Genomic DNA, 24,278 nt, shown 5'->3' with positions numbered 1-24,278 from the left:
TGAATTCAAAAAGCAAAGCCGGTTTGGTCTGCAGATACAACGTGATTCTCTCTGCACCATGAAAGAGTGACAGAAGCCATGAAGATATTGTCACATTTATAATAATCAGTGTGAGTAACTTGTAGCACTGGTGGGAAAGACTGAGGCAACACATAATGACAAGAGACAAACTACAAGAAGTATTTAGATGAGAGTAACCTCTGAGTAGTGATACTGGATGTTCTCATTTTCAAAGACATTTGAAGCAGGTGAAGAGAAATCCCCTACTAAATCACCTACTGCCTCTCTCCTCATTCAGACACAGCAAAAGGTAAAATAAAGAAATATTTGTATTAAATATTTTAATTTAAATGTGAACAGGGGAAAATAAAGCCTCACCAAACAAGGATTGTACCCATAACTTGTAAAGAGGAGAACTGTGATATTAACGTCTTGACAAACTATCAGCTCTTCTAACCTGTTCCTTAAAGGAAGGTTCCAAGGGTAACTAATGTCAGCAGAATGGAAGATTAAAGCATTTGCTATTTAAAAGGAAAAATGACAGGTACCTAATGTCAATAGTAAAATCTTACAAATCAAGATTTTTCATAGAGCCTGAATTTGCCAACAACATTAACTTATTACTAAAAAATTTTTAAAGTCTGTCATGTAGCATACCCAAAAGTCATTATGAAGACCGGCAGGAGCTGAGCCAAAATGCTTAGAATTAAAACAGTCAAACCCAAAATGTAATGGACATGGCTTTCTACTCTTTCAGGTTGGTGCAGTAATTTAGTCTCATGTAAATGGTTATAAACCAGACAAAACCCAGAGACTGACAGTGTTCCATTCTCATTTGCATCTCACAAGGCCAAACAGAATAAGACTCTGTGTATGTGATGGAATGGCAACAGTCCATAGGAATTACTCTGTTCTAAAATGATGCTTTGCAATACGTAATGAATTAAAATAGGATGGAACAAGTTCTTGGAGATAAAAAAAAACCTCACAGAATTTCTATGTACTCTTAATTGGCTTTGGATTTTAAGATGTTACAAGTTCAAGCATATTCAGGTTCTTTTTCACCTACTTTGACAAATGTCGTATTGTACTATGAAATCTGATTGAATTTAGTCAAAGAACTTTAGAAAATTTGTTAAAGTACATGTATCCAGACCTACACATACAGGTAACATGACTGAATACTTTGCATTCCCTAGACAGAAGTACAAGAGGGCTAAATTTCTAAGACATTCTAAACAAAATACTCTGAAAACATTTGCAGAGTTTAGTCTCTCCTAGTGTAGGAAAACAATAGTAAAGTCCAGAGTAAAATGTGCAAACAAAAGAGCAAGAAGAAAATAGTCTTGTTCTCTGAAGACATTATCCATCTCCCAGACTTCCAGTGACTTAGCTAAGAACAAGTTAGACCACTGTGAGAAAAGTTTTCGTAATAAAATCTGCATTTCTTTCTGTTTCTTTATGCGTATACACAACTTGGATAAAATTGCAGCCTATAGAAGGAATTCCATGCTGTTGCTGTTAAATTTTTTTAGCTCACTTGTTACCCAGAGTATGCAATATAGAAATACATACATTTTAATAAAATTTCATTGTGACTGAATATGTTAAATGTAATCCTTCAATTTGCTTGCTTACAGATTCGTTACTGGGCTGCTCATGATAAAGAAGCAGCTGCACAGCGGGTACAAGTGAGCAATCAGGAATATTCAACTAAACTGGAAAACCTGAAGCCTAATACTCGCTACCATGTAGATGTTTCTGCCTTCAATAGTGCAGGCTATGGACCTCCCAGCAGCACCATCGATGTCGTTACCAGGAAAGCACGTAAGTAAATGGAACATTAGGTTAAGTGTAATCATGTCCATCATGTTTTCAAACATGGCTTCTGGTTCATATATCGAATGTTCTCCCTTCATATGGTGTTGGTTCTTTGTCTGAAAATTTCTGCTAAGGTTCTCCTTCCTCTCTTTTGTTGCCGTGTACAATGTGGATATCTTACAAAAGGCAGTAAAGAGGCTGAGATTATAGGCTCATAGGAGGGTCAGCTACAGGCTCAGATCAGGTTGCTCAGGGATTTATTCAGCGGGATCTTGAAAACCTGAAGGGATAGAGACCGCACAACCTCTCTGAGAAACCTTTTCCACTGCCCGACTTTTTCTGAGCATCTAGTCTAAGACTCTTTTAAATCAAATTTGAGCCTTTTTGTTAGTCATCCTTTTTCCCTACCATTTTGATGAGCCTTCTTGATAACCCCCCTGGTAAGGATAAGGGACTCTTAGGTCTCCTCCAAAGCAGTCTCTTCTCCAGGGTGGATAAGCCCAACTCTCTCAACCTCCCTTCACATGTCGAGTGCTCCAGCTCCCCACCACGTTGGTAGCCACACTCCAGATTACCAGTGTCTTTCTAGTACTGGGGATCTCAAAGCTGGACATGATATTCCAAATGATGAACAGTTGAAACCAGCGATTACTTAGGCAGGTGTGCTCTGTCTTTCTGTTCAGTCAGTAGCAGGAAGGATTCTGAAGATTAGAATGTGACCAGCTGCCATTTTCATTAGCAGTGGAGGAGCAGGATCAGGCATCCTTAAAAATGGGCAATCTGAATCACACCCTAGAATTTACATACCATAACAGGTTTCTGAATATTGCTCCTGACTTAATTATGATACCTAGTACTAGCATTGACTGAGCAATGTAAGAAATATGTCTTGTATGTTTAAAACGCACTTACATGGGCTAAAAATACGTACAACTAATTTCATGATTTCTGTCAGTAAATAAAGTATTGTGCAGCTTTCACCTACAGGGTTCATTTGTGTTGAATAAGGGTCCATTTTATAAGCTTATTGTGTGAATTATAATTAGTGGTTTCTGCAGTGGGGTACTTCTGTTTCTACAGAACTGAGTTAAATGCTGTAGAAAGGCCTATAAATACTTAATATTTAATCTCACCTAAGCCACATTTCTGGGAGATTCTGAACATAGTTGCATGCCAGTAAATACACATGGCCAGCAACATAGTGAAGGGTAATGCTGACCACTTCTATTCTTGCAGAATAGAAAGGCAAACTGACAAAGCAGCCACTGCACAAGCCATCCAAAATTGCCTGGCTAGAACTGTAGCAGTTCATTCCAAGGAGACTATCCCTTGCTCATATAAGTGTCAGCCTGATTTCACTTTTTAGGTTTTTACCTTTCTTAATAACAATGTTATTGAACATTTATGAAATCTCATTTAAGTTTACATTACACATATGTTGCTTTTCAGCTCCAAGCCAACGTCCAAGAATTATCAGTTCTGTAAGATCTGGTTCAAGGTACATCATCACCTGGGATCACGTGAAGTCAATGTCCAATGAGTCTGCAGTTGAAGGATACAAAGTATGATATCTGAAAATATTTTTTGTCTTTGTTTATGCTACATGGTTTATGCATTTTGTAGACTGTGCAAATCTTTGTACCTAATCAGACTTAAACATACTTGAATGCTTAAGATGAAGGTATCATGCTCAGCTATCACAGCCATACAGTAGGCTCAGGGCAAAGCCAGTGGGCTTAGTCAATATTATGAGAAGACATTGGGGCACTGCAATTCATTTGAGTGGTAAGCCATATTATGGAAAGGTTCATAGCAGTGACTCCAGCAACCTCATTTCCCGTGTGATCACATTTATTGTCTGTTGGCTTAAAATAATGCTTGAAAAAGTAGGATGCTTTATAGTTTGTCCTTATACTAGTGTGCATTGTTTCAGCTTTCCCTTCCCATCTCCATGGGAGCTACAGTTCCTGGAACATGGGGTCTTTAAGTCTGGGAAGGTAGAGCAAGGGAAGGGACCTTTAATGTTGTTAGGTGCAGTTACTGTATAACTGGAACAAGTGCATATACTAAGTGTAGGGCATATAGAAAGCTTCAAATATTAATTCCTGCTTCATTTTGCTGCTTGCTTGGCAGTAAGAAAATTAGTATCATGTTCTACGTGCACAAATGCGCTTGAGAAGCTGAACTCCTTCCTGGGAATTGTGTTTCACAGAGATTATTCCAGAAGGAATTGGGATCTTTTCTTGAGGTCCCACAAGACATATACCATTACATTTGCAATAGTTTAACATCACTGATAGTTAATAAAGTTTATAATTGTTTCATTTTTTTAAATTGTTACAAATTTTATGTCAGAAAACCCAACTGCATTCTCATATTTTTGTTTGATGCTCTTTGCCACCCTGCATTATTATCCTCCATCGTTTAATTGCTTATTTTGAGTATAAGCACTGAAATTATTTTTCAAAAGGTGGCATAATTTTGTAACAGAGAAAACAGTAAAGAAACATCCTATCTAGATTCTCCCTGTGTATAAATGGAAAAAGTAGTATCAGCCACTAAGTTTTGAGATATATATACATAGGCTTCATATATAAATAAAAACTTAATACTTTTTCGTTGACACACTGTACATACATAACTGTGTCTTCATGGAAATGTAGCATTTCAATAACTATACTTACTATGACTTTCCTAGGTACTTTATAGGCCAGATGGACAACATGAAGGCAAGTTGTTTTCAACTGGAAAGCACACGATAGAGGTCCCAGTCCCCAGTGATGGTGAATATGTTGTTGAGGTCCGAGCACACAGTGAAGGAGGAGATGGAGAAGTAGCTCAAATAAAAATTTCAGGTGAGTAGATAACATTCCTTTTTCTGTCCCACAATCCTTGGAAATATTGGACTGAATATTTTTGTCTTGCACACTATCAAGAGATGGGCACACCATTCACATCCAAAATTTGAGCCCTTCAGTGGTGACTGTACTGAGAATAGGAGCTTACCTTAAAACATTTCTCAGGACTCATAGCATAGACAGAACACTTCTGTAGCAGTCCAGCTCAATCCTGGGAGCACTGCCAATTTTCCAAATATCAGACTGCTTCTACTAATGCCCCTGGTTAGGCTGCCACTTCTAGTAGTATCTTACAAGGATAACTACATGGTGCAGGCCTCAGGATCTAGGTGTCAGCTTGCAATAACCCTATAGTTCCTAGTACCTGTTGCCTCTGTATCTCATTCCTTTGTCAACTGCCACTAAGAGGAAAGTAATAGAGAAAAGGAGTGATGCACAGTGATCCGTAGACCACTTGCTGGGGAAGTTCCACTTCTCAGTGAAAAAGGGATCTGTGACAGAAAAATGATAAATAAGCAATGAGAAACTCAGCATGCTCAACTTCAGAGTGGTCTGGATGACTGGTAAAGAAGAGAAGGGAGCATGGCTTAGGATGATTCAAATTATGCTCAATGTTGACTCTAAATACAAGCTCAGACATGGTCTGCACATCTCTTTCCTGTTAGTTTTGGTTTTTAAGTAGTAGTGTGCCTTGGCACACAGTGTATGAAATAGAACATATGAATAGACTTCAAGGACTTGGATAGTGTCTTTTCAAGGTTATGGCTCTAACACTTGCATTGTGTTCTTGTCTTTTTAATTAAAAAAATTAATTTGGGGAATAGTAAGTATTAAACATCAAGAATATTCTTTTCACACAAGCAATGCAACCGTTATTGTGGCTTTTTAAAAAAAACAATGCCTACGCTGTGTTATTTGTACTGTGAGAGGAGCTCCCCATTACTAAAGGAGTAGACTTCCCGTCTGCACTTTTTCAATAATATGTGCAGTTTATATCACTTGGTGTGAACTCATGGGTATCACCATTTTTGTTTGTATGAAGCATCTTTGCATCTTTGTTCTGTTCCTGAACTGATTTAATTTTTTTACCTAATTTTATTATATGTATTTATCTGTTTTGGGGGTCTGGCTATTGTTTCCTTTTATAACTTTTTTTTAGATTAAAGAGTCTTTTTGTGTCTGATACATTCTTCCCATTAAGAAATGTATATATACGAGCCAATGATACTAATCAAATGTTAAATAGACATTAAACAAGACTATTGAATTTCTCCATAACATTTTCTTCAGGTCTTAAATACTTTCTGCAGCTCTTTTCTTCACCTCTCCAGCTTCTGAGACTTCTTTTAGGACTGTAGACGCTATAACTATATGCACTGTTTCAACTCTGCTGTCTGCAGAGATAGTCTCGCCTTCCTACACTTAACTACTCCCAGCATTATTCATGAAAGGCTTTCATTAGCCATCTATTGCCTTGCACTGGGCAATAAAATGGTGTTCATCTTGTTTATCCAACACCAACTCTAAATTCTTCTTGTAATCCTTGCTTTCCAGGATACAGTCCCTCATCTTTATCTGTACCACGACAGTGTCATGTCTCTTTTATCCTTGGTGTATAATTTTGCATGTGATTATTACAAAGGACAGTTGGTTTGAATGGCTTAAGTTCCCATGCTGTCTGAATTTTTATGAATGCGTTGTTGTCACTACTTTGCCATTTTGGTTCCTTAAGTGTTTACTTCTGGTTTTGATGAAAAATATTGGATTGACTTCGGTCTACTGCTGTTCACTGTGCAATTGCACTAGAAATTCAGTGACCATTCTTCGATAATCGTGTGTTAAATTCTGCCAGTGACTGAATTCTTAATCAATTTAGCATATCTGTTAATTTTGTCTGCCATATTTTATGAGAATGTTTTGGGGTACTAAGTCAACCACTTTAAAAAATACATTGTGGATATTATCATACACTCTGGCAATCAGTCTTGGCATGTTTTATGAGCTGCAAAAAATTTGAGGCAACTGCTATCTTTAGGACATGTCCTAGGTATCTTTGTATCATACATGTATTAGAACCTGTCATGAATGTGATGTAAAGACCTTGTAGGCTACAGCAGATAGGTTACTTCCCAGACTGGAAGCAGAACCATCACTTCAGTACAATGTTAAGCCCAAACTGATCAGTCTTTCCAGTGTGACCTGTCCTAAGCATGCCCGTACAAAATTAGCACCACTGGGAGAGTTAGCAACCTAAAAATGCAAGAGTTTCACAGAGTTTTGTATTTTTCTGTCTTCCACACTGCAGACAAGTTTTCATCCACAAATTCTACCATACAGCAGCTGACAGAGAGGGAGAGTGCCTCTGGTGACATAGATAAAGGCAGCATTCCCTGGATTCAGTTTAGTAAAGATAAAAAAGGAAACAAAAGGCAGGGTAATCTCTTTGGAATACGTAGTATACAGAAAATTGGGCAAGAATTTCAGGCAATTTCTAGGCTCAATGCATACTTTTTCCAAAAAGCAGAACAAAGTGTAGTTTTAACGCCTACACATGGCAAATTATGTCTGCTTTTTTTTATTCTTAAGGAAACTTTCCAGTAGCGCTTCAGGGTTTGGAATAGTTGCCCCGAAAGAATGATAGAGTGATAAGAAGCTTTTAAGTAATGACGATTTTTCTCAGAGAATTCCAAAGAAGAGAAGACGTAGTTTCATAGGAATGTGTGTTTTGGGGTCAGCTGACCAAAATGGAAGTTACATATTTACAGAGAGATGTAAACAGGTAGCTAAGCCAAAATATAAGGCATCTTACCAAATTCAGAGGGGAATGATGCCTTACCTGACCTTGAGGCATCTGATTCCAGGGTTTGCAAACCTAGTTAATTTCCTGCATATGTGAATGGGGAGAATTAAACAGCTGGGGCAGAGGTTCAAAATAACCTGTATGCTGACCAGGAATGACCAGATCTAAACTGGAATGAGAAAGGAATGTCTAGAAAACTCATGTGTTATCCAGGTTGGTGTTTTCCTGCTGTTCGTGGGATATCAAATCCAAAGTAATCTCCATAACACAGCTGAGTTAGGTGTCTAAACTCCCATTATAATTGGTTGTCGTGTAGGGTGTAATTCAGAATGTTGAAGCCGTCTCAAATGTAGTATTTGAGATGCCCCAGATTGCCAGGGGCAATAAACACAATTCTGGCAGCCATGACACGATCTACAGGGGACTTGAGATCATCTGGATAGACAGGTGGAGGCCAGACAGGACACCAGAAGATGTCTTTTGGCCTACATTTCAGGTTTAGGAACCCTAACTGGCCCTGAGATCTTTTAGGTATTAAAACTATAGGACATTTTAACTAACTTAATTACATTTGAAAGTCAAATGTGAAAGAAACTAGATGTTATTTCTAACTCAATCCCTTGTTTAAGGGAAAAACTTCGTTTTATATTTTCTTTTTCCTCCTTCTTCTCACAGAAAACCCAGTCACTTGCAAAAGGTGGAGGCAAACATCCTGCAGCTACTTTGCTCTAATGTAACCATTCAGCTTCCTACCGGATACACATTTTTAGCTGAGAATGATATAAAGGAAGTTTACCAAACACAGATATCTCATGCATATTTCTTGGAATATATTTAATCTTGAAATAGAAGTGTTTATCATAAACTCACTCTGTATATATGCCTACCTGCATTTCAGCAAATAGCTATAATCAACGTAAAATACAGTCACGAACTGTTACATTTTATTGGCCAGTGCCTGTGGTACAATTAGGAGTTTGGAGATATTTATCAAGTCCACTATAGTAAATTAATGAGCTACGCAATTTAAAATTCATTTTTGAGTTACCACAGCCAGATAAAGTTGGAACTACTTCTTAAACCGAAGAAGTCTGTTTCAATGGTTAATAATAGTCTTATCTGGGGTTTTTTTGAAATATATTAAAGGCTGCGGGGGTTTTTTTGTGTTTTGCATGCTTCTTGGATTGCAGTACTTTTCCATATTATTAATATTAGTGTAATCAAAGCAATCTTGCAGTCAGTAGAAACTAAAGCCATATGGTTCTTGTTTCTTTTTTACTTCACTTGTGTTACTGCACTGGCCCCAGTGCAATTAATTTATGACAAAGTAAGGAAAAAACAGAATCAAGCTCTCAAATTTTAAAATTTCATCCAGGGAGGGAGAGAGGGGGCAGTTACTTCTCATTTGGGAAAAAATTGAGAAAAAAAAGGAAAATACCATACACCTTAATCTTCAAAGATGAAATCAGGGTAATGTCTCAGTTTAAATAGTGACAAGGACAAAGAATAATTTATGTATTGTATATGCTTATAGCAGGAGTACAAAATTATGGCTTCTTGTGTTCACTGCACACATATATATACACATATGAATTCCATTTGCCAGAGGCATGTTTTAGGATCCTGAAAAAGTATTTGTTTTGAATAATAGCTTTTTCAAAGGACAATGCAAAATTTTTGCCTTTAGTAAATTATACAATCATTTTAATCATTTTATCTTTTAATTTTTTGAGTTGTTATTTGAAGGGCATATAAGTGTTTACTGCTTTCCTTAGTATCAAGTAAGTCAGGTGATCATTCACTTTTCACATGGCATAATCAAATATGATTTGAAAATGTCCATCTGTTGCAAAGGCAGTTTGTATAAGAGGAGGAGAATACAGGTAAAAATCACAAGTAATTCTAATGAAAAGTCATCTGTCTAACTGGTGTGACAGTTTTCTGTTACTCATCTTGGATCTTCTTATACAACTGTGACCACAATGCAGCAAAAAGTTTAGACTAAACTAAAGGTACATTTCCAAAAGAGCTCTCCTGTAAAAGAACAGTAATTTCACGATGCATTTGATGTTGTCTCATTACTCAAAAATTAAGTAGAAAATTAAGGAGTAAATACTTAGACCACCCTCTAACCTGGTACCTAAATCTGCCTAAATCAACATACTTTGTTCTCTTGTTTTTCTCTTGATTTTCCTTCATTGTCACATTTCATTTTATCACAGTTCTGATTTATTGGTACTGCGTCCTTCCAAGCCTTACTTTGATGAATAAGGCTTGACAATTCCATGCATTACAACATATTTGGTGTTATAACAAGCATTTTCTTGAAAAGCCATATTCTCCTTAATTTCAATTTTTCCTCTTTTTCTTCTATTTGAACTCAACAGTTGGACAGATTGTGGAAATGTTTTCATATCTAGTTATGTTTTATTAGTCTGCATTATCCTGTGATAATCCCAACGGTGTTTATTTTGTCATTTATATTTATTTATAATGGAAAGCCTGTATACAAAAAGTTTGAATACAGTAAAATTTCCTTTTTAGCTCTAACACATATAAGTAAACTGTGTTGTGATGGTTGACAGGCTCTATAGGTAGAAATTGAATGTGTACATACATGGATTTAGAACACAACAGAGGCTTATAAGAAAACAGTATCACAAAAAACAGTAGCAGACTAGGTTACTCTTTATTAGAGAATACTGACAAGACAGGAATCTGTAGTTCCTATACATCAAAAAACAGAAAAAAAAATGGCTACTGTCTTTAAAAAGATTGTGTACCTTCCTCATGCTTTTATCTTCTGTCTGACAGGCCACATGCCTATCTGTGTGAGCTTGGGAACTGCCTGCAAAAGCCCCGTTGATGGCTATTGCATGGTCAGTTGAAATCAGGAGAACTCTGCAGTGCCTTTTAACATTAGCAAAAACCCACCAAATTCTATGGCAACTGTGTACACCTTGTAACATACAACTTGTTACCTGTTGGAGAGTTTGCTGGCTATCTCCAAGCTTGCAAGAATGCTATAGGAAGTTGTGACTGTCATGGAAGACACATTCTTGTTAGATCTCAGACAGTAAAGACACTGTGAGGGTAATGCAGTTCTGGAGTGAATTCTGGGTGAGCCATGTGAAAAAGGCAAGAAGTCTTCAGCTGGAGTAAGGATGGCTAGTAAGGTAGTTGTGAACAATAGGAAGAGGTAAGTAGGAAAAGGTTATTCACTTTCCTTCACATTATGACTGTAATCTAGTAAAGTTAGCAGGCAGATTGAAAACTATCAAATACTCTTCTGCATGACACAGATTTAAATTGTGGAACTTCCCGTGACAGGACATTTTGGGGGACAAATTTATAAAAAAAGGCTTGGTTTATCAGCCCTTACTTAAAACTATGTCCTATAGTCCTGAGCCTTTGACTCAGGAGCTACTGAACAGAAGCTACAAGGTAGCTCAGGAGATAATCCAACACAGTGGAAAAAAATATAAAAAGAAAATCATATTCTGCATGCCATGATTTTTTTTCCTTTTCACTGCATCCATTACAGACCGCTGTTGGAATTGAGCTCAACAGGCTTTTGGTCTCACTTGTTGCAGTTGACCTTATACTTCTGCTTCAGGAAAGTGTACTGTGAAATGCCTGAATAATATTTAGCTGATGGACAAATGATTAGTTCTACTTCCAAAAACCTTAAATGCTTTCTTTACTGTTTTCAGCAGTTTAGATGTTACCTGCCAAACAGTCATGACTTTTAAAATGCTTAAGGAGAAGATGAAAACTAAATTTTGGTTCACTGTGAAGTCTGAAATACTTTTTTTTTAAACTTCAGCAAGCTTTTGATTGCCAGTGTTTCAGCTAAAGGTCTGACATTCAGGTTCAGTTTGGCTGAACTATACTTTCCAATTAATTTATCCAGTGTTTGAGATACATCATACAGGTACTTCCAGGTGTTTTATTACACCAGCACAGGAACTCTATACTCCTTCCCTTTTATGAAACAAAATACTTGGGATTTTATATTCATTGTATTCTATCATTAGAAGAAGATGGTAAAATCCCAAAGATTATTATTTAATTCTCCTATGCTTAAATATAGCAAAATACCAAAAAAGAATATTACGGAAAAAATCACATAGCTCATAGACTGAATGACAGTATTAGTTTTTTTGCTTCAATAGAGTAATCCCTTTGATGCAATAATGATTTAATTTAATACAAATGCATATTCTGCTTTCACCTCTTGATAGGACATTTAACAACTGAACTCTATTTATACAGTATTTTCAATTGCTTTGAGAAATCAAAGCCAGCTAAGAAGGGTTTAGAGTGATTTTATTTAATCTTTGGAAGACTCATTAATTTTTTTCCCCTTAATAATCTAGAGGGGATTGCACACATGATCACAGGAATGAAGGAATGAAGAAGGGAACACTTTCCAGTCACGATAGCTCTTAGGTGTTTTAATTTTCACTAGCAAGACATTAAACTGCCTTATTCATATCCTTGTAGTATTTTTCAGTTCAGTAGTTAACAATCTATCTTGCTTTTGATGGATGCCTTGGAGTGGTGGTGTACACGTACCTTTCAGTTTTATGCACCTAACCTAACCAGAGTCCCTCTCCTTAGCAAGGAGAGTGATTCAGATCTAGGTTAGACATCTGCTGTAACACACCTTTTGACAAATCCTCTCTCTTAAGAAAACAAAACCCAATGATTCTCTGACAAAGGCAGCAGTGATAGTTTTCCAGTTCCTTCAGTGGCAAAGTCCAAGGGACTTCATAAATGCTCTTTGGTAGTAAGGGAGGTGCACAGCTTTTTAGTTTAGTAGTAGGAAATATCAAAGAGTCTAGTTCCTTTAATAAACACAAAGGTTTAGCATAGTGGAGAAGGGCAATCTTACAGAAGCACATACCTATAAAATGAGTGATTACAAAGATGATGAATCCAAAGTCTTGGTAATGGCAGATGATACAATATAGGGAATGTAGTGCAGTAACCAGAAATAGCAGTTTGAACATTATAGATAACTCCGTCCAGAGACTAGTGCAGCACTGTAGCAGGTTACCCAGAGAGACTGTGCAGTTTTCGTGTTTGGTGATTTCCATGACTGAGCTAGACAAAACTATGGCTGACGACATCCAGTGTTGGCGACAGTCCTGGTAGGAGTTAGATGTCAGACTAGACAGCCCCAGAGGTACAGCTGGGTACAACCAGGCATTTTATGCTCCTGCAAACTGTGTACCTTCCAAACTTTGAATCTACTGACAAGTAGATTAAATGATAAATGTTTCATTAGAAGTACATTTTATACTGTGATTATTTGGCAGGTTTGTATTCATGTATAAGTAGATTTATTTGTTGCTACAGATATGAAGAGTAGATGAAATCACATATTTGCTAACTTGAACTTACCCTTTTAAGTGATAGTGACTGTAGCCGATACTTGTATTTTTGCCCTCTTTTGTTTATATGTATATATATATTTAGATATATCAAATAGTACCTAATTACATACTGAAATGCTTCATGGTCTTTTCAGAAAATTCAAAGGACTTTAATGTCAAAATATTCTTGCCTTTAAAGATAGTGTTATATATTTTACTTTCATCGTGTTTCAAATTCTGTTCAGAGAAGCAAGAGTTAGAAAGCTAACAACAGATTTCTTAGAAGTACTGAAAGAATGCTATCTCATCTGTCTTCTGTACCTGTTCAACATAATTATATTAAGCCAGTGGGAAGTGAAGGGAAGAAAGAATATTGTTTCTGTCAAAGTGGGAAGTGTCAGAAGGATCCTTCATCTAAGTTCATGTGAATGTTTCAGTTGGCTCTAGCTACAGAGTAGCTGAAGTAGAGAAATTCTAACAGAAGATCAGTTTGAAAATTTCCCCGGCAGAAGTGTGTTTGATTTTTTGGTTTTCAACTTCTAAACCAAGGCTGCAAGCCATTTTAGAAGATGTGTTTTAGAAAAATCACAGAATTGCAGAATATGCCAAGTTGGAAGGGACCCACAAGGATCATCAAGTCCAACTCCTGGCCCTGCACAGGACCATTCCCAAGAGTCACACCATGTGCCAGAGATGCATCTTCCTGGGTTCAGTACAGAAGAAACTAAATAAAAGGCTATTTAAAATGTGTTGTGTGTGAGGCAATATTTAGATTATATAGGCTATATATTAAAAGACACAGTGATCCTTTCTGTGCTTAAATTCTGTAGCTCAGCATTATTTTCTAATATTGCTGAGCAGAAAAAACTGAAATTTGGAACTTAATGTGGCAGCATAAGCCACTCATGTGAACAGCTGCCTGAGTTTAGGCACTTGCTGGCTCATTTAGATATTATCTGTAAAAAACTGTTTCCCTCATTTATTTCCACAGGAGAAGATTTTGTCTTTAATGGGGCTTCTAAATTATGATTTTCTATAATAATAGAACCCATGATGGGTTATTTCAAATCTTTTTCTGATATTACACAGTATGAAGGTAAAAAGTTTTATCAGCCATTAAAGGAAGTGTTTGCACTTGGTTACAATGGCTGTTACTACTTCTGTGGAAACTGAGTAAACTCACAAAATTCCTGTGAAGTACAGCTGCAACTATTGCCTGGGTCACAGGAGATCCTCCTCTTGCTATTATTTGTTGCATGTACAGCTTTAAGAGTACATTTAAAAAAAAAAATACTGGTGGTCTTCTACTTAACAATCCTTGCAAAAGATTCTTTAATGGCTATTATTATATGTGAAGGGGAAGAGGTATCTGAGAAGTAAACTATGTTTATTGACAGCTAAGTGATAACCCACTTATTGAAAATTCTCTGATTTTCCTCAGAGTCCAAGTCATCTTTTCATTTTGGCATCCCAGGTCTGTGGCAGTGAGAATCTTTTGATGCTGTGTCAGTGGTAGAGAAGCCACAGCTCCTGCCTGCCAACACTGGCAACATGCGAGGTGCCATTGCTAGAACAAAACCAAACGTTTTTTTGGGTTTGGATTTTCCAGTAGGAGAAGGCAGACTAACATCATGGGGTGGACAAACCACTCAGACCATCAGCAGCACTTCAAATACACTTTTCTTATAATAGTTATAAAGCTGTTCCGCAAATGCACAGCAAACCATGACACAGCACAAAGCATGGGCAAATGGATAGACAGCTTTTTTTCGATCCCATACATCTACTCTCCTGCAAAAACGTTAATTCACAGGGTTGTGAATCACTCCAACGCGCCTTTCTTGAAAGGTTAATGGCACAGGCATGAGGAAAATTTCCTCGTGCACGAACAAAGGTATTTCTAGACAAGTGAAAGTTGGACCCGTGATTTAGGAATGATGCCAGTGATGCAAATGATGCCAGTGATGCAGGATAAGCATAGTATAATTAGTTCAGTTATTTTCCATTTACCATGAATAGGGATAGCAGAATTTAAATCATGTCAGTTGATACTACCTATTACTTTTGCAGTAGTTTTCATGAAGATAGTATTTCCAGCTGGGACAAGAGAAATTTCTTTTTAGAAGCCAGTTCAAAGAACTACAAACCCACATCTTTCTTTTATGCAGTTCAATTGAACCTGAAGAAATTTCCCTCCCCTTCTGTTTTTGTGTTCTACCTGAGTAAATACAAAAAAACACTGGGAAACAGATACTAACGAAGCCTAGTAGTTGATAAAGAAACCAAGAAATGGAACAGGCAGAAATCCCTTCTCTTTTTTTCAGTTGGCCTACTTTTTTGCAGAAGCAAGGAGAAACAGAATATGAGAAGGCTTTGCAGTTACATTTCTTAAAGTAAAAAGGAGAGATAAAAGACAACTCTGATGGAATGTGGGTCTTTGGATCCTGGACCAAAACAATAATATTATATACAGGAAAATGGATAGGAGTTTGGTCATTCTTTCAGAAAAAAACAAATCTGTTTTGCAAAACAGGCACAAAGGCAGACTGTCATGAATGAGTGTTTTAGGTCGGTCAAAGACTCACCACCAAAGATACAGACAAAAGCAGGTTTAATATAAAAGTGAAAGTGCAACAAAGTTTGTCAAGAAGGTTCACTCTTCTCCTTACTAGATGGTTGAAGCCCGCAAAGAAAAATCAGACTAAAATCTCAAATCAATCAATCTAAAACTAAAATCAGTGTATAATGATCTATATGGAGGCTGGGGATGGAAAAAGGTAAAGATGGGAAAGGGTAAGGATAAAAAGGAATAAGGGAGACCCTCCTGTTGCATCACAAGGTTCCAAGTGTACCCCCTTGCCAAATGTAGCCCCAGATTAGACCAGTGGTTTAGGCCTAAAGGTTTTATCAGCTCTTAAACTTAGCAGCACTGAATTGATAGCCTAATTTCAACAATTTAACAGATTTTATAATATTTAGTATAAGTACAACAGTAACTCACAGGCCTAACAAAATTACAAATCTAATGTACTTAAGAATCTAAGAGAGCAACATCATAATACATTTGCTACAGCATATCACACTTCTACACACACATACCTAAAGGAGCATGTACAAGGTGTATATCTGTGAATAAATACTCTTCGAGTTCAGTGAAGTACTCACGTCCAATGCCTTTGCATCGTCTCAGCAGGTGAAGGGAGTGTGGATGTCAGCTCAGGCTCTGTTGTTGGTGTTTGACAGTGGTCCTCCGAGCATAGTAAATTTGAGTTTGCTGGCTCTAAGAGGTGTCCCACTGAGAGGGAGATTGCTGGTCACAGCCCACTGTAGTCCAGGAGAGCTCAAAGGATCTCACTTAGGAGTGCTGTTTATGGGATTGCAAGGCCATTGGCTTCGGTTATAGTAATTTTCCATTCTGGTTGCAGTTTGGGTTGATAACTTTCTTTGAAAGTTCAGTAAGAAAAATGTTTTTCCACTTTGGTTGTTATAAGTTTCCAAGTCTGTTTGTTAAAAAACAGGAGCTCGTTAGACAACATAAGTACCTGGGAGCAGACAGTGTTTCTGATAAGCTCAGGAGGAGCTTAGCCCAGGTGCTGTTCATCAAAGCTGAGGCCTAAGGAGTGTTTCTGAGATCATAGTGTGGCCCAAGAAGGGAGATGGGGGTGGTTGTACCACCAAACAGACTCATTTCTTAGCAAGTTACAGAATTTACATTACAAATTTAAATATTTTAAAAATTATATAAAATACCGGTCCTGGAAAGAAAACTTTCCCTTTTCCTTACTCTTACTAAATGTGTTGCAGTGACTGCATCATTTAGGTAGTCAGTCTGCATCTACCTGAACAGCATGTGAAGAGTGTATCTGTAGACAGAAGCAGTGGCATTGCAGATCCAGCTGCGCATGATATGCTCATGTCAGGTTTTACTTTGCACTGCCTCTATTCTGGTTCCTGCACGGGGTATCTCCACAGTTCAAAATAAATCCCAATAAAGGAGGTGGCTGAGATACTTGCTTTAAAAACACACTCCTCCTCAAACTAGAACAATCATGTAAACACCCCTCCTTGATGTTCTGTAGCTGGAAACTAGCAAAACTGTTATAATTTAATACAAATCAGTTCTTCAACAATCTTTCTTGACAGCAAAAGCAGAGAAAGAGTTTTACCACAACAGGATCATCTCACGATTAGCTAAGGAATAACCTGTAGTTTGTGTATGTTGGCAGAGCAAACGCTTGCCCACTGAAAAAGAGAAGTTATTCACATATGAGAGCTTCACAGATGACCAGTAACTAATTTCCTGGATCACAGATCTGATGAAAGTAAGATTTTTAAACGGGTCTCTACATTTTTTTTTCACAAAGCAGTATAAAAAAATGCTGATGTTGGGAAAAGGGCCAAAAATATCATATAAAATATCCTATATACTTATATAAATATAAGTTACGTTTAAAGATAATAATGACATAAAAAATTGTGACAAAGGCTTGGGAAATACATCAAAGTCTGATCTGTTTTGTTGCCTGTTTCATTTAGGCATTAAGTTGATTTCATTTCATTTGAGTATAATAGGAAGACTGTTGCATGCTGTTCAAGACGTCAATAAAATTTAGGATCTCCTTTGAGAAGTATAAAAGATTTCATCCTAGACATTATATGATTGAGATGGCAACACAGAATTTAAAATACAAATAGAAAGCTGTGGATCAGTGGGACTTTACCAGGAGTTCCTGTGATACATAAAGATCTTGCTGAAGGAAAACCCATCCAGCATTTGTTCTCTTCATTTACTCAGACAGATAAACAACCACTTGTAAGAAAGGCTCCTGAGGAGACAGGAAAAAATTTAGCTTAACTGCATGCATCCCATAGAAATTTTGTTTGATGTTAAGCTACATTCTGACTATATGTTTCTGTAGATAGCTTAGTCCTAAACTTAAAAATACCAACTGCAGGAACTGTATACCAGGCAGTAGTAAAGCCTGTGCAAGATTTCACAATTTTTGCTTGGGCTGTTGGAAAAAAGTCACAAATTTAAGGTGTGTATTTCATTGTTTATTTGAAAGAACTCTTGATATGAAGTTCACATGTGGTGTGTTAGAGTGGTAGTTAGGTGTGATACTGGTTTGGTTTTGACCTTGACTTTGATGGCTGTAGTTTGCAACTGCTTGCACACTGGATCCACAAGATGCTGGTTGAGAGGAGAGATCAGACATTATAACACTGAGGAGAGAAAGAATCTTTAAGCACTAAATATATCCAGCTCATAACTGGCCAGACTTCAGAGGGAGCTTAATAGTCCTCCTGTTTTAATTTACATCCACATGTTTATTTGTACACGTCCATTAAGTCTTTATCTGGTATTTCTCTAGTTTTTAAGAATTGTTAAAACTGACATCACAATTTCATTAATGCACAGAATTAAATTTTATAATCTGTTCTCAGGCAAAACTTTTATGAACTTCCATTCGTGAGCTGCAGGAGTGTACTGGCTGTCATACACTGGTGAATGGTGTTTCCAGTAAAATATGAATCCTGACATGTGGTTCAGTAATCTAACAAGAGAAGAAAGAAGACATGATCTGTTTAATGTGCATTTATCCTCCTAATATTCTGTTAATGTGCTGTCTAAGGGTAGGACTTGCTTCATTGCAGAAAGCTGATAAATATATCTCTGCAACAGTGCCTATACCTTGTAAGGAACTGTTGTAATCAGGTGAATTGCTAACTAATTCTGGAGCCAGCAAGAACATCTCAGAGGGAAGGTTTATTATTCCTTTCTCTTTGTACAGTAGCATCAGGAAAATAAAAGTTTGTTTATACTTGCTCATCATTCAACTTCACTCAGAAACCTTTTTTTCATATTTTCCTCCCTTAGAAGCATCCAAAATATTTACTTGTGTCTTTCTGAGTGCATTATCCTAGTCTGACAAAAGCAGAATACATTTTCTGTGGATATTCTTAAACATGAAACCTGAAACTTTTTTTTTTCCTATGGCTTTTTGTTAATTAAAAACCACTACTTATATTTAGGAATACAAACTACAGAAAAGATTAACGTGCCTCATAAATCACTAAAAAGTGCAGATAAATATACCACTGTACTTTCACAGTTGCCAGAATGTGTAGTTGTTATTTATGAAAATATATTTGGACATAACATTTGTGTTAATTTTAAACATAGAACTTCTCAGTTTATGGATACTTAAAAAGCAACATTTCCAATATTCTCTGATATTTCCTTTATTTTATCTTTCACTGAGGTGGATATACTGCTTCCTATGGAAAAAGATACTATTTTTAGAAATGTACTTTTCACAGGTGAATGGAGCTGATGAGGAAGGATTAGTAGGATTCTCATTTTGTTTTTCTGAGTCCTTGGATACTGCAAAAGACTTAGGTAGAAATCTTGACTTCAGAAAGCATCTACAGCAGTAGGAGAAAGGGTGGCAATGGGTACAGAGATGAATTCTGAGACATCAGAAGAAAGAGAAAAAGATTGGAAATAGATGGGAATAGGGGACAGAGAAGAGCATGGAGCAGCAGAAAGACTTGGTTTGAGAGAGGACCAGAGTCAGGAGGAATAGGGTGGTGAACATAGAAAGAAGGGGGATAATAAAAGGAGTATGGCTGAAATTATTCTGTGGGAAAAGCTCTACAATTCTGGCTTCATGGCATATGATGTGGACTGTGATAATGATTGTCCCTGGTGGGACAATGGAGAAACCAGGATCACGTAGAAATACTTGTTTTCACCTTTTGTGGTAGAAACAGAAAGGGAAATAGCTGTCTTGGTCTTAGAGGCTGTCTTCTGAATATATCCCTGATGACGTCTGCAGAGAGCTTCTCCCATGGGTCAGGAGACACTGCCTTTCATATCTGCCTTTCTAATAGCACTTAAATTCACTACGGAAAGCCAACTGTAAACAAGTCAGGCCTTCTGTATGCAAGTGGCTTATGATCCCCTTTTTGTTAGGTGATTTCCTAGGGGACAAGCTGTACATAAGCCTATATGAACACCTCTAGGCACATCCTGTTGTACGGTATTTGGTCACCTCATAAGCATACTGGCATACATCTGCTCCTTGGACAGGGAGGGCACACACTGTTCTTGGTTATCAATCAATTTCATTTCCATCTGGTTTCCTTACCTTCTCCTTTTTGTGGATAGGAAATACTGTAAGAATTAAAGGTAACCTTTAATTGAAGGTAACCTCCAGATGTTTATTTGGACAATTCTCACTTGAAACCCACATGTTTCTTCAACCTCAGGATCTTGTTTTGCTAACTTAAAATCAAGAAAGCACCTTATTAATAGGAGGTATAAGATAGACACAAAATTAAGAATTAAGCTCTTTATTTAACCTGAAAGATGCTGAAACTTCTCAGTCAGACATGGAAAACCTACAGATCTGTCTTTCTAGGAGCCTACATGATGCTGGACCAGATGATGTGCTTTATTTGTTCTTCCAAGAGGTCTGAAAGAAAATGTGACTGCTGTTTTGGGACCTAATTCTATGAAAGAACACTTGAAAATTGTCATTAGGTAAAACAGGGCTGCCTGCTGAAATCTGTGCTGTTTGGTTTGTGTGTTACCTTTTCAGTATGGCTTTTCTTCACTCAGCATTTGCAACTGTTACAGCAACTCTTTAGGACTGTCACCACCAGCTACAGGCATTTCTGTTCTTTGTGTTCAACAGCAAGATGAGCAGTAAGCTGGGTTCACCATTGCCTATCTACCATCCTGATATAGACAAGCCCTCTCTGGAATGAAAGAATAGCCTGTTCTCCATCTCCTTTGGCCTGTCTCCAAGACTGACAGCCAGGCACAGTTTGGCTTTGTTTTTTTTTCGTATAGATGTTTTTTAACCAGGAGCTGAACCACGGCAACACAAACCACTTAACAACAGCAGTTCTTATGCTTGTTTACCAAAGCGAGTCATGTGAAGTTTGTAAGCCTTAGATTAATATTTTCTATCTTAAAATATTTGTTTAAGAAAGACCGTTGTGACTTTAACAGACATAAATGCCACACTGGTAGAAGTCAGCCATCTGGACTTTGTAATCTGGCAGGTAAACAAACAGACCAGGCTCTTTGACATCTCTCAGATTATTGCTTTTCATATGAACATTAACGTTTCCAAAGATGTCTCTTTGGTTCATCACATTTCAAAGAACCCATTAATTTTGTTTTAACATGCTAAAATATTTATTTTGACCTTTTACCTTCTGCTATAATAACCTCCTGGCTTGTTAGACTTGCCAAATCAAAATACACTGATGTGCACTGAATGGCCTTGTTTATTGTATAAACACACTGCATAAACAGCTCTTGCAGAACAAAAGAGTGGCTCCTTCTCTGTATTGTAGCAAGTCTCCTTGTCTGTTTCAGATTATCCATACAGGTAGGGGCTTTCCTGAGACATGCCAGCTGGCTTTCCAGCCTCCATACCTTGTGGACTTGCTCACATCCAGGATTATTTCCCCCACTGTGAGTAGTGCTGAAGTAAGACCAATACCGTGTTGTTATCTGTTCGATGCACAGGTGCCGCTGTTGGAGTACCGACTCTGCTGCTGGTCCTGGTGGTGCCTGCCCTGGGTGTCCTTGCCTGCTCAGGATTCTGAATGTAGCTGGATTTATCTTGTCCTCTGCCTAACACAGAGGCCTCCCTTTGAAGATGAGGACTGCGACTCTTTTTGATTCCTGTGGCACCATCCTAAGCCAAATAAATTACACTTTAAAATTAATTACCCTACCGATTTCCTATGAACTTTAAGAGGACTGAGGCATCCAGGAACTCCTTCATGAAGTAAATCAACTTTTGAACGGCTAAGAAATATTTTTAACTTGTTCCAATATGCCTTATAAAAAACACTTATGCTGATCTGTGACAGTTGCATGATTTGGTCCAATGGGGCAAGTTACAGTGTTAAAACCCAATAACATAGGCTGTACAGTGAAAGTAAAATCACCATACGTAGGTGCTTTAACTTGAATAACAAATTGTGAAATATAATAGAGATTGAAATGTTGATTGTATGTGATAAATGTAAGAGTACTACGTCTGTCTGTACTATCCTATATGTTTTGTGTACTGCATATTTTTGAATGGCCCCGTCATCATTTATTGGGATTACTGGTTTTTAGAGAGACAGTCAAAGCAAAAACATTTCATTATTTAGAGGTGTATTTCTTGAGGCTATTGGATAGAACTGGAAGGACTTGAAATAAAAGTCAGTGATAAGGTTTTTTTATTTTAAATATGTTCAGAACACCCGAGACATGAATAGCATGCTCAGCTTAAAGGAATTTACCTGCACTTCACTGACACGAGTTTTACCATATTCTTTTCTTTAAAGAATTCAATTGACAAAATCTATTATGGCCATTGTTGTTGATTTGAGGAGTCAAATGTCAGCTTTCAGGGACGCAGCGTAATGTATTTGTTTTTATTTAGTCCTATTACTACTATTGTTATTAAGGTAGCAATATAACACTTATGAGTTTGGAGGTGGAGTCCATGCTAAGATCAGCCAAGTGGACCATGAAATGGTAGGAAACATATGTTATTTTTTAAAGTGAAAAGATTTAAAATATAAAAAAGAAAAAGATATACAATAAATGGCAGAAACAGAGTAGCACAGTAAAAAAATTATTATATTTACATTTTTATGCTGCAGACGCCAGGTGTTACCTTCCTGTATTGAAGGCGTACATTTGGGAGAACTATATGCTTTTTCAAGAACTTGATATTATTCTAATGTTCATAGTGTTGTAAATAAGAGTTTTAAAGTTCCGAGACCATTTCTCTATTTCATAGAGTACTGAACAATCCAACTGTGTGTTAGTACGTGAAAGTCAGATCCCAACTGTTAGTCAAAGCTAAATGTTTACTATGGCCTTTGCAAATGGGAACTCTTAGAGATAGAGAATGTTTTTGTTCTGACTGTGTCTGGAGTGTTTCAGTGTTGGGTTTCTTTGTTGGTTTGTTTGGGGTTTTTTAAGTTGCTAAAGAAATGCACATTCCTTTCATTTTCCATGGTGTGATGGGAATTAGTTTGAGTGTGGATGGTGAAGAAACACCGTGATATTGAATCAGCTGGCTCAAGTAATAGTGCAATGTCTGATGCTTCAAGAATTATAAGCTTTGAATCATATTTTATTAGCACAACCTTGCTAGCTACTTAGAAATAGATTTTATCTTTTTAGAACTGATACTGTAGGGGTCTGTAATAATAATATTTACATGAAGCAAGGATAGGTCTATTAATAATTTACACCCCTTTCTTTTATTTGTATAATTTTGTACTATATATTTACATGTAAAAGCGTAGAGTCTTCATTAAGAAATATCAATAATACTGTTTTAGTTTAATTTTAACTATTTGTTACAAGATGAAAATTTTTTAAATGTGTGAAAGTGATAACTTCCCTATAAAGGAATGTCAAAGTGTCAAACACTACTGAGTTTCATAAATTGTATAATTATTTGAAAGAGAAATGAGCTGTCTTCATACATAAACTAATATGCTGTAAGCCTTCTGTAAAAAAAATGTGGTTTATGGTGTTTCATTTGGTTTTGTTTTTTTGCAGTATGACTCATTTTTGTATAATCTACAACCACAACTAAATCTTTTGCCAAATGCATGATTGCCTTTTACTTTTCTAATACATGGTGTAAGAAGCAAAACTGTTTCATTTTTGCATGGAAATGACCTGGAAAGGAAAGCCACTTCTTTTTTTTAAATCAGCAACACAGATGAGGTAGGTGTCACATACTGATCAGATAGTTGGAGATTTTTCTGTTTCACATAATTGTGTGAATTTGACTTGGACCTTCAGTTTCAAATTGTTGTCAAGACAAACTAACTAGTGTATCATCTGCTTTAAAATGCAAAGTTCTTAATTAAAGTTTATATAGATAGACATATTTGTTGTTTCTTTATATTTCAGGAAAATTGATATTACTATTATTTGATACTGATGAATATTGAACTGGTTTTTTAGTTACTTTTTATCTTTTTTTTTCCAAATGAGTAGAGCAGGACTGTGCTTTGTCCTTTTTATGAATGAAAAGTAAATTACAATTAAATAAATGTATTAATGTTACTGAAAGTACAATAGCTGTCTTTTGAATTGGAGCTTTCTAATTTCCTAACAGTGATGTAGTCACCTGTGACAGAATAGGTGTGGCTGGAATGAAGTCCTGTGTATCCCTGCCCTGCCTCCTTGTGAATTTTGCTAGAGTTTTAGAGCTTTTATGGCTGTTTTGCTTTAAATATAGGTGACATAGATAGAAAGATTTCCTAACATCAGTAACACAGAAGATTCTGAGAGCTTTCTTGCATTTTTGGAAGCAAAAGATAACCAAGCAGAGTATTTTTTCAGGTAATTTTTTTTACTCCAGTAGACAAATG

General features: G+C 36.8%; 1 protein-coding gene across 1 annotated transcript in view; it reads left to right on the top strand.

Annotated features, from left to right (window-relative positions):
* Positions 1-23,972, top strand: part of CNTN1 (contactin 1) — a 243,206-nt gene extending 219,234 nt beyond the window's left edge. The window contains exons 21-24 of the mRNA XM_027659979.1: positions 1,641-1,827; positions 3,271-3,383; positions 4,520-4,676; positions 21,406-23,972. Coding sequence (XP_027515780.1) covers positions 1,641-1,827; positions 3,271-3,383; positions 4,520-4,676; positions 21,406-21,485 — 537 coding nt within the window. The 3' untranslated portion in view covers positions 21,486-23,972. The remainder of the gene's footprint in view (positions 1-1,640; positions 1,828-3,270; positions 3,384-4,519; positions 4,677-21,405) is intronic.
* The last annotated feature ends 306 nt before the right edge of the window (positions 23,973-24,278 follow it).

Source organism: Corapipo altera, unplaced genomic scaffold (assembly GCF_003945725.1).
Source record: "Corapipo altera isolate COAL_440 unplaced genomic scaffold, ASM394572v1 1, whole genome shotgun sequence".
Lineage (NCBI taxonomy): Eukaryota > Metazoa > Chordata > Aves > Passeriformes > Pipridae > Corapipo > Corapipo altera.
The sequence above is the reverse complement of the archived record's forward strand: the minus strand, read 5'-3'. Positions and strand labels throughout refer to the sequence as shown.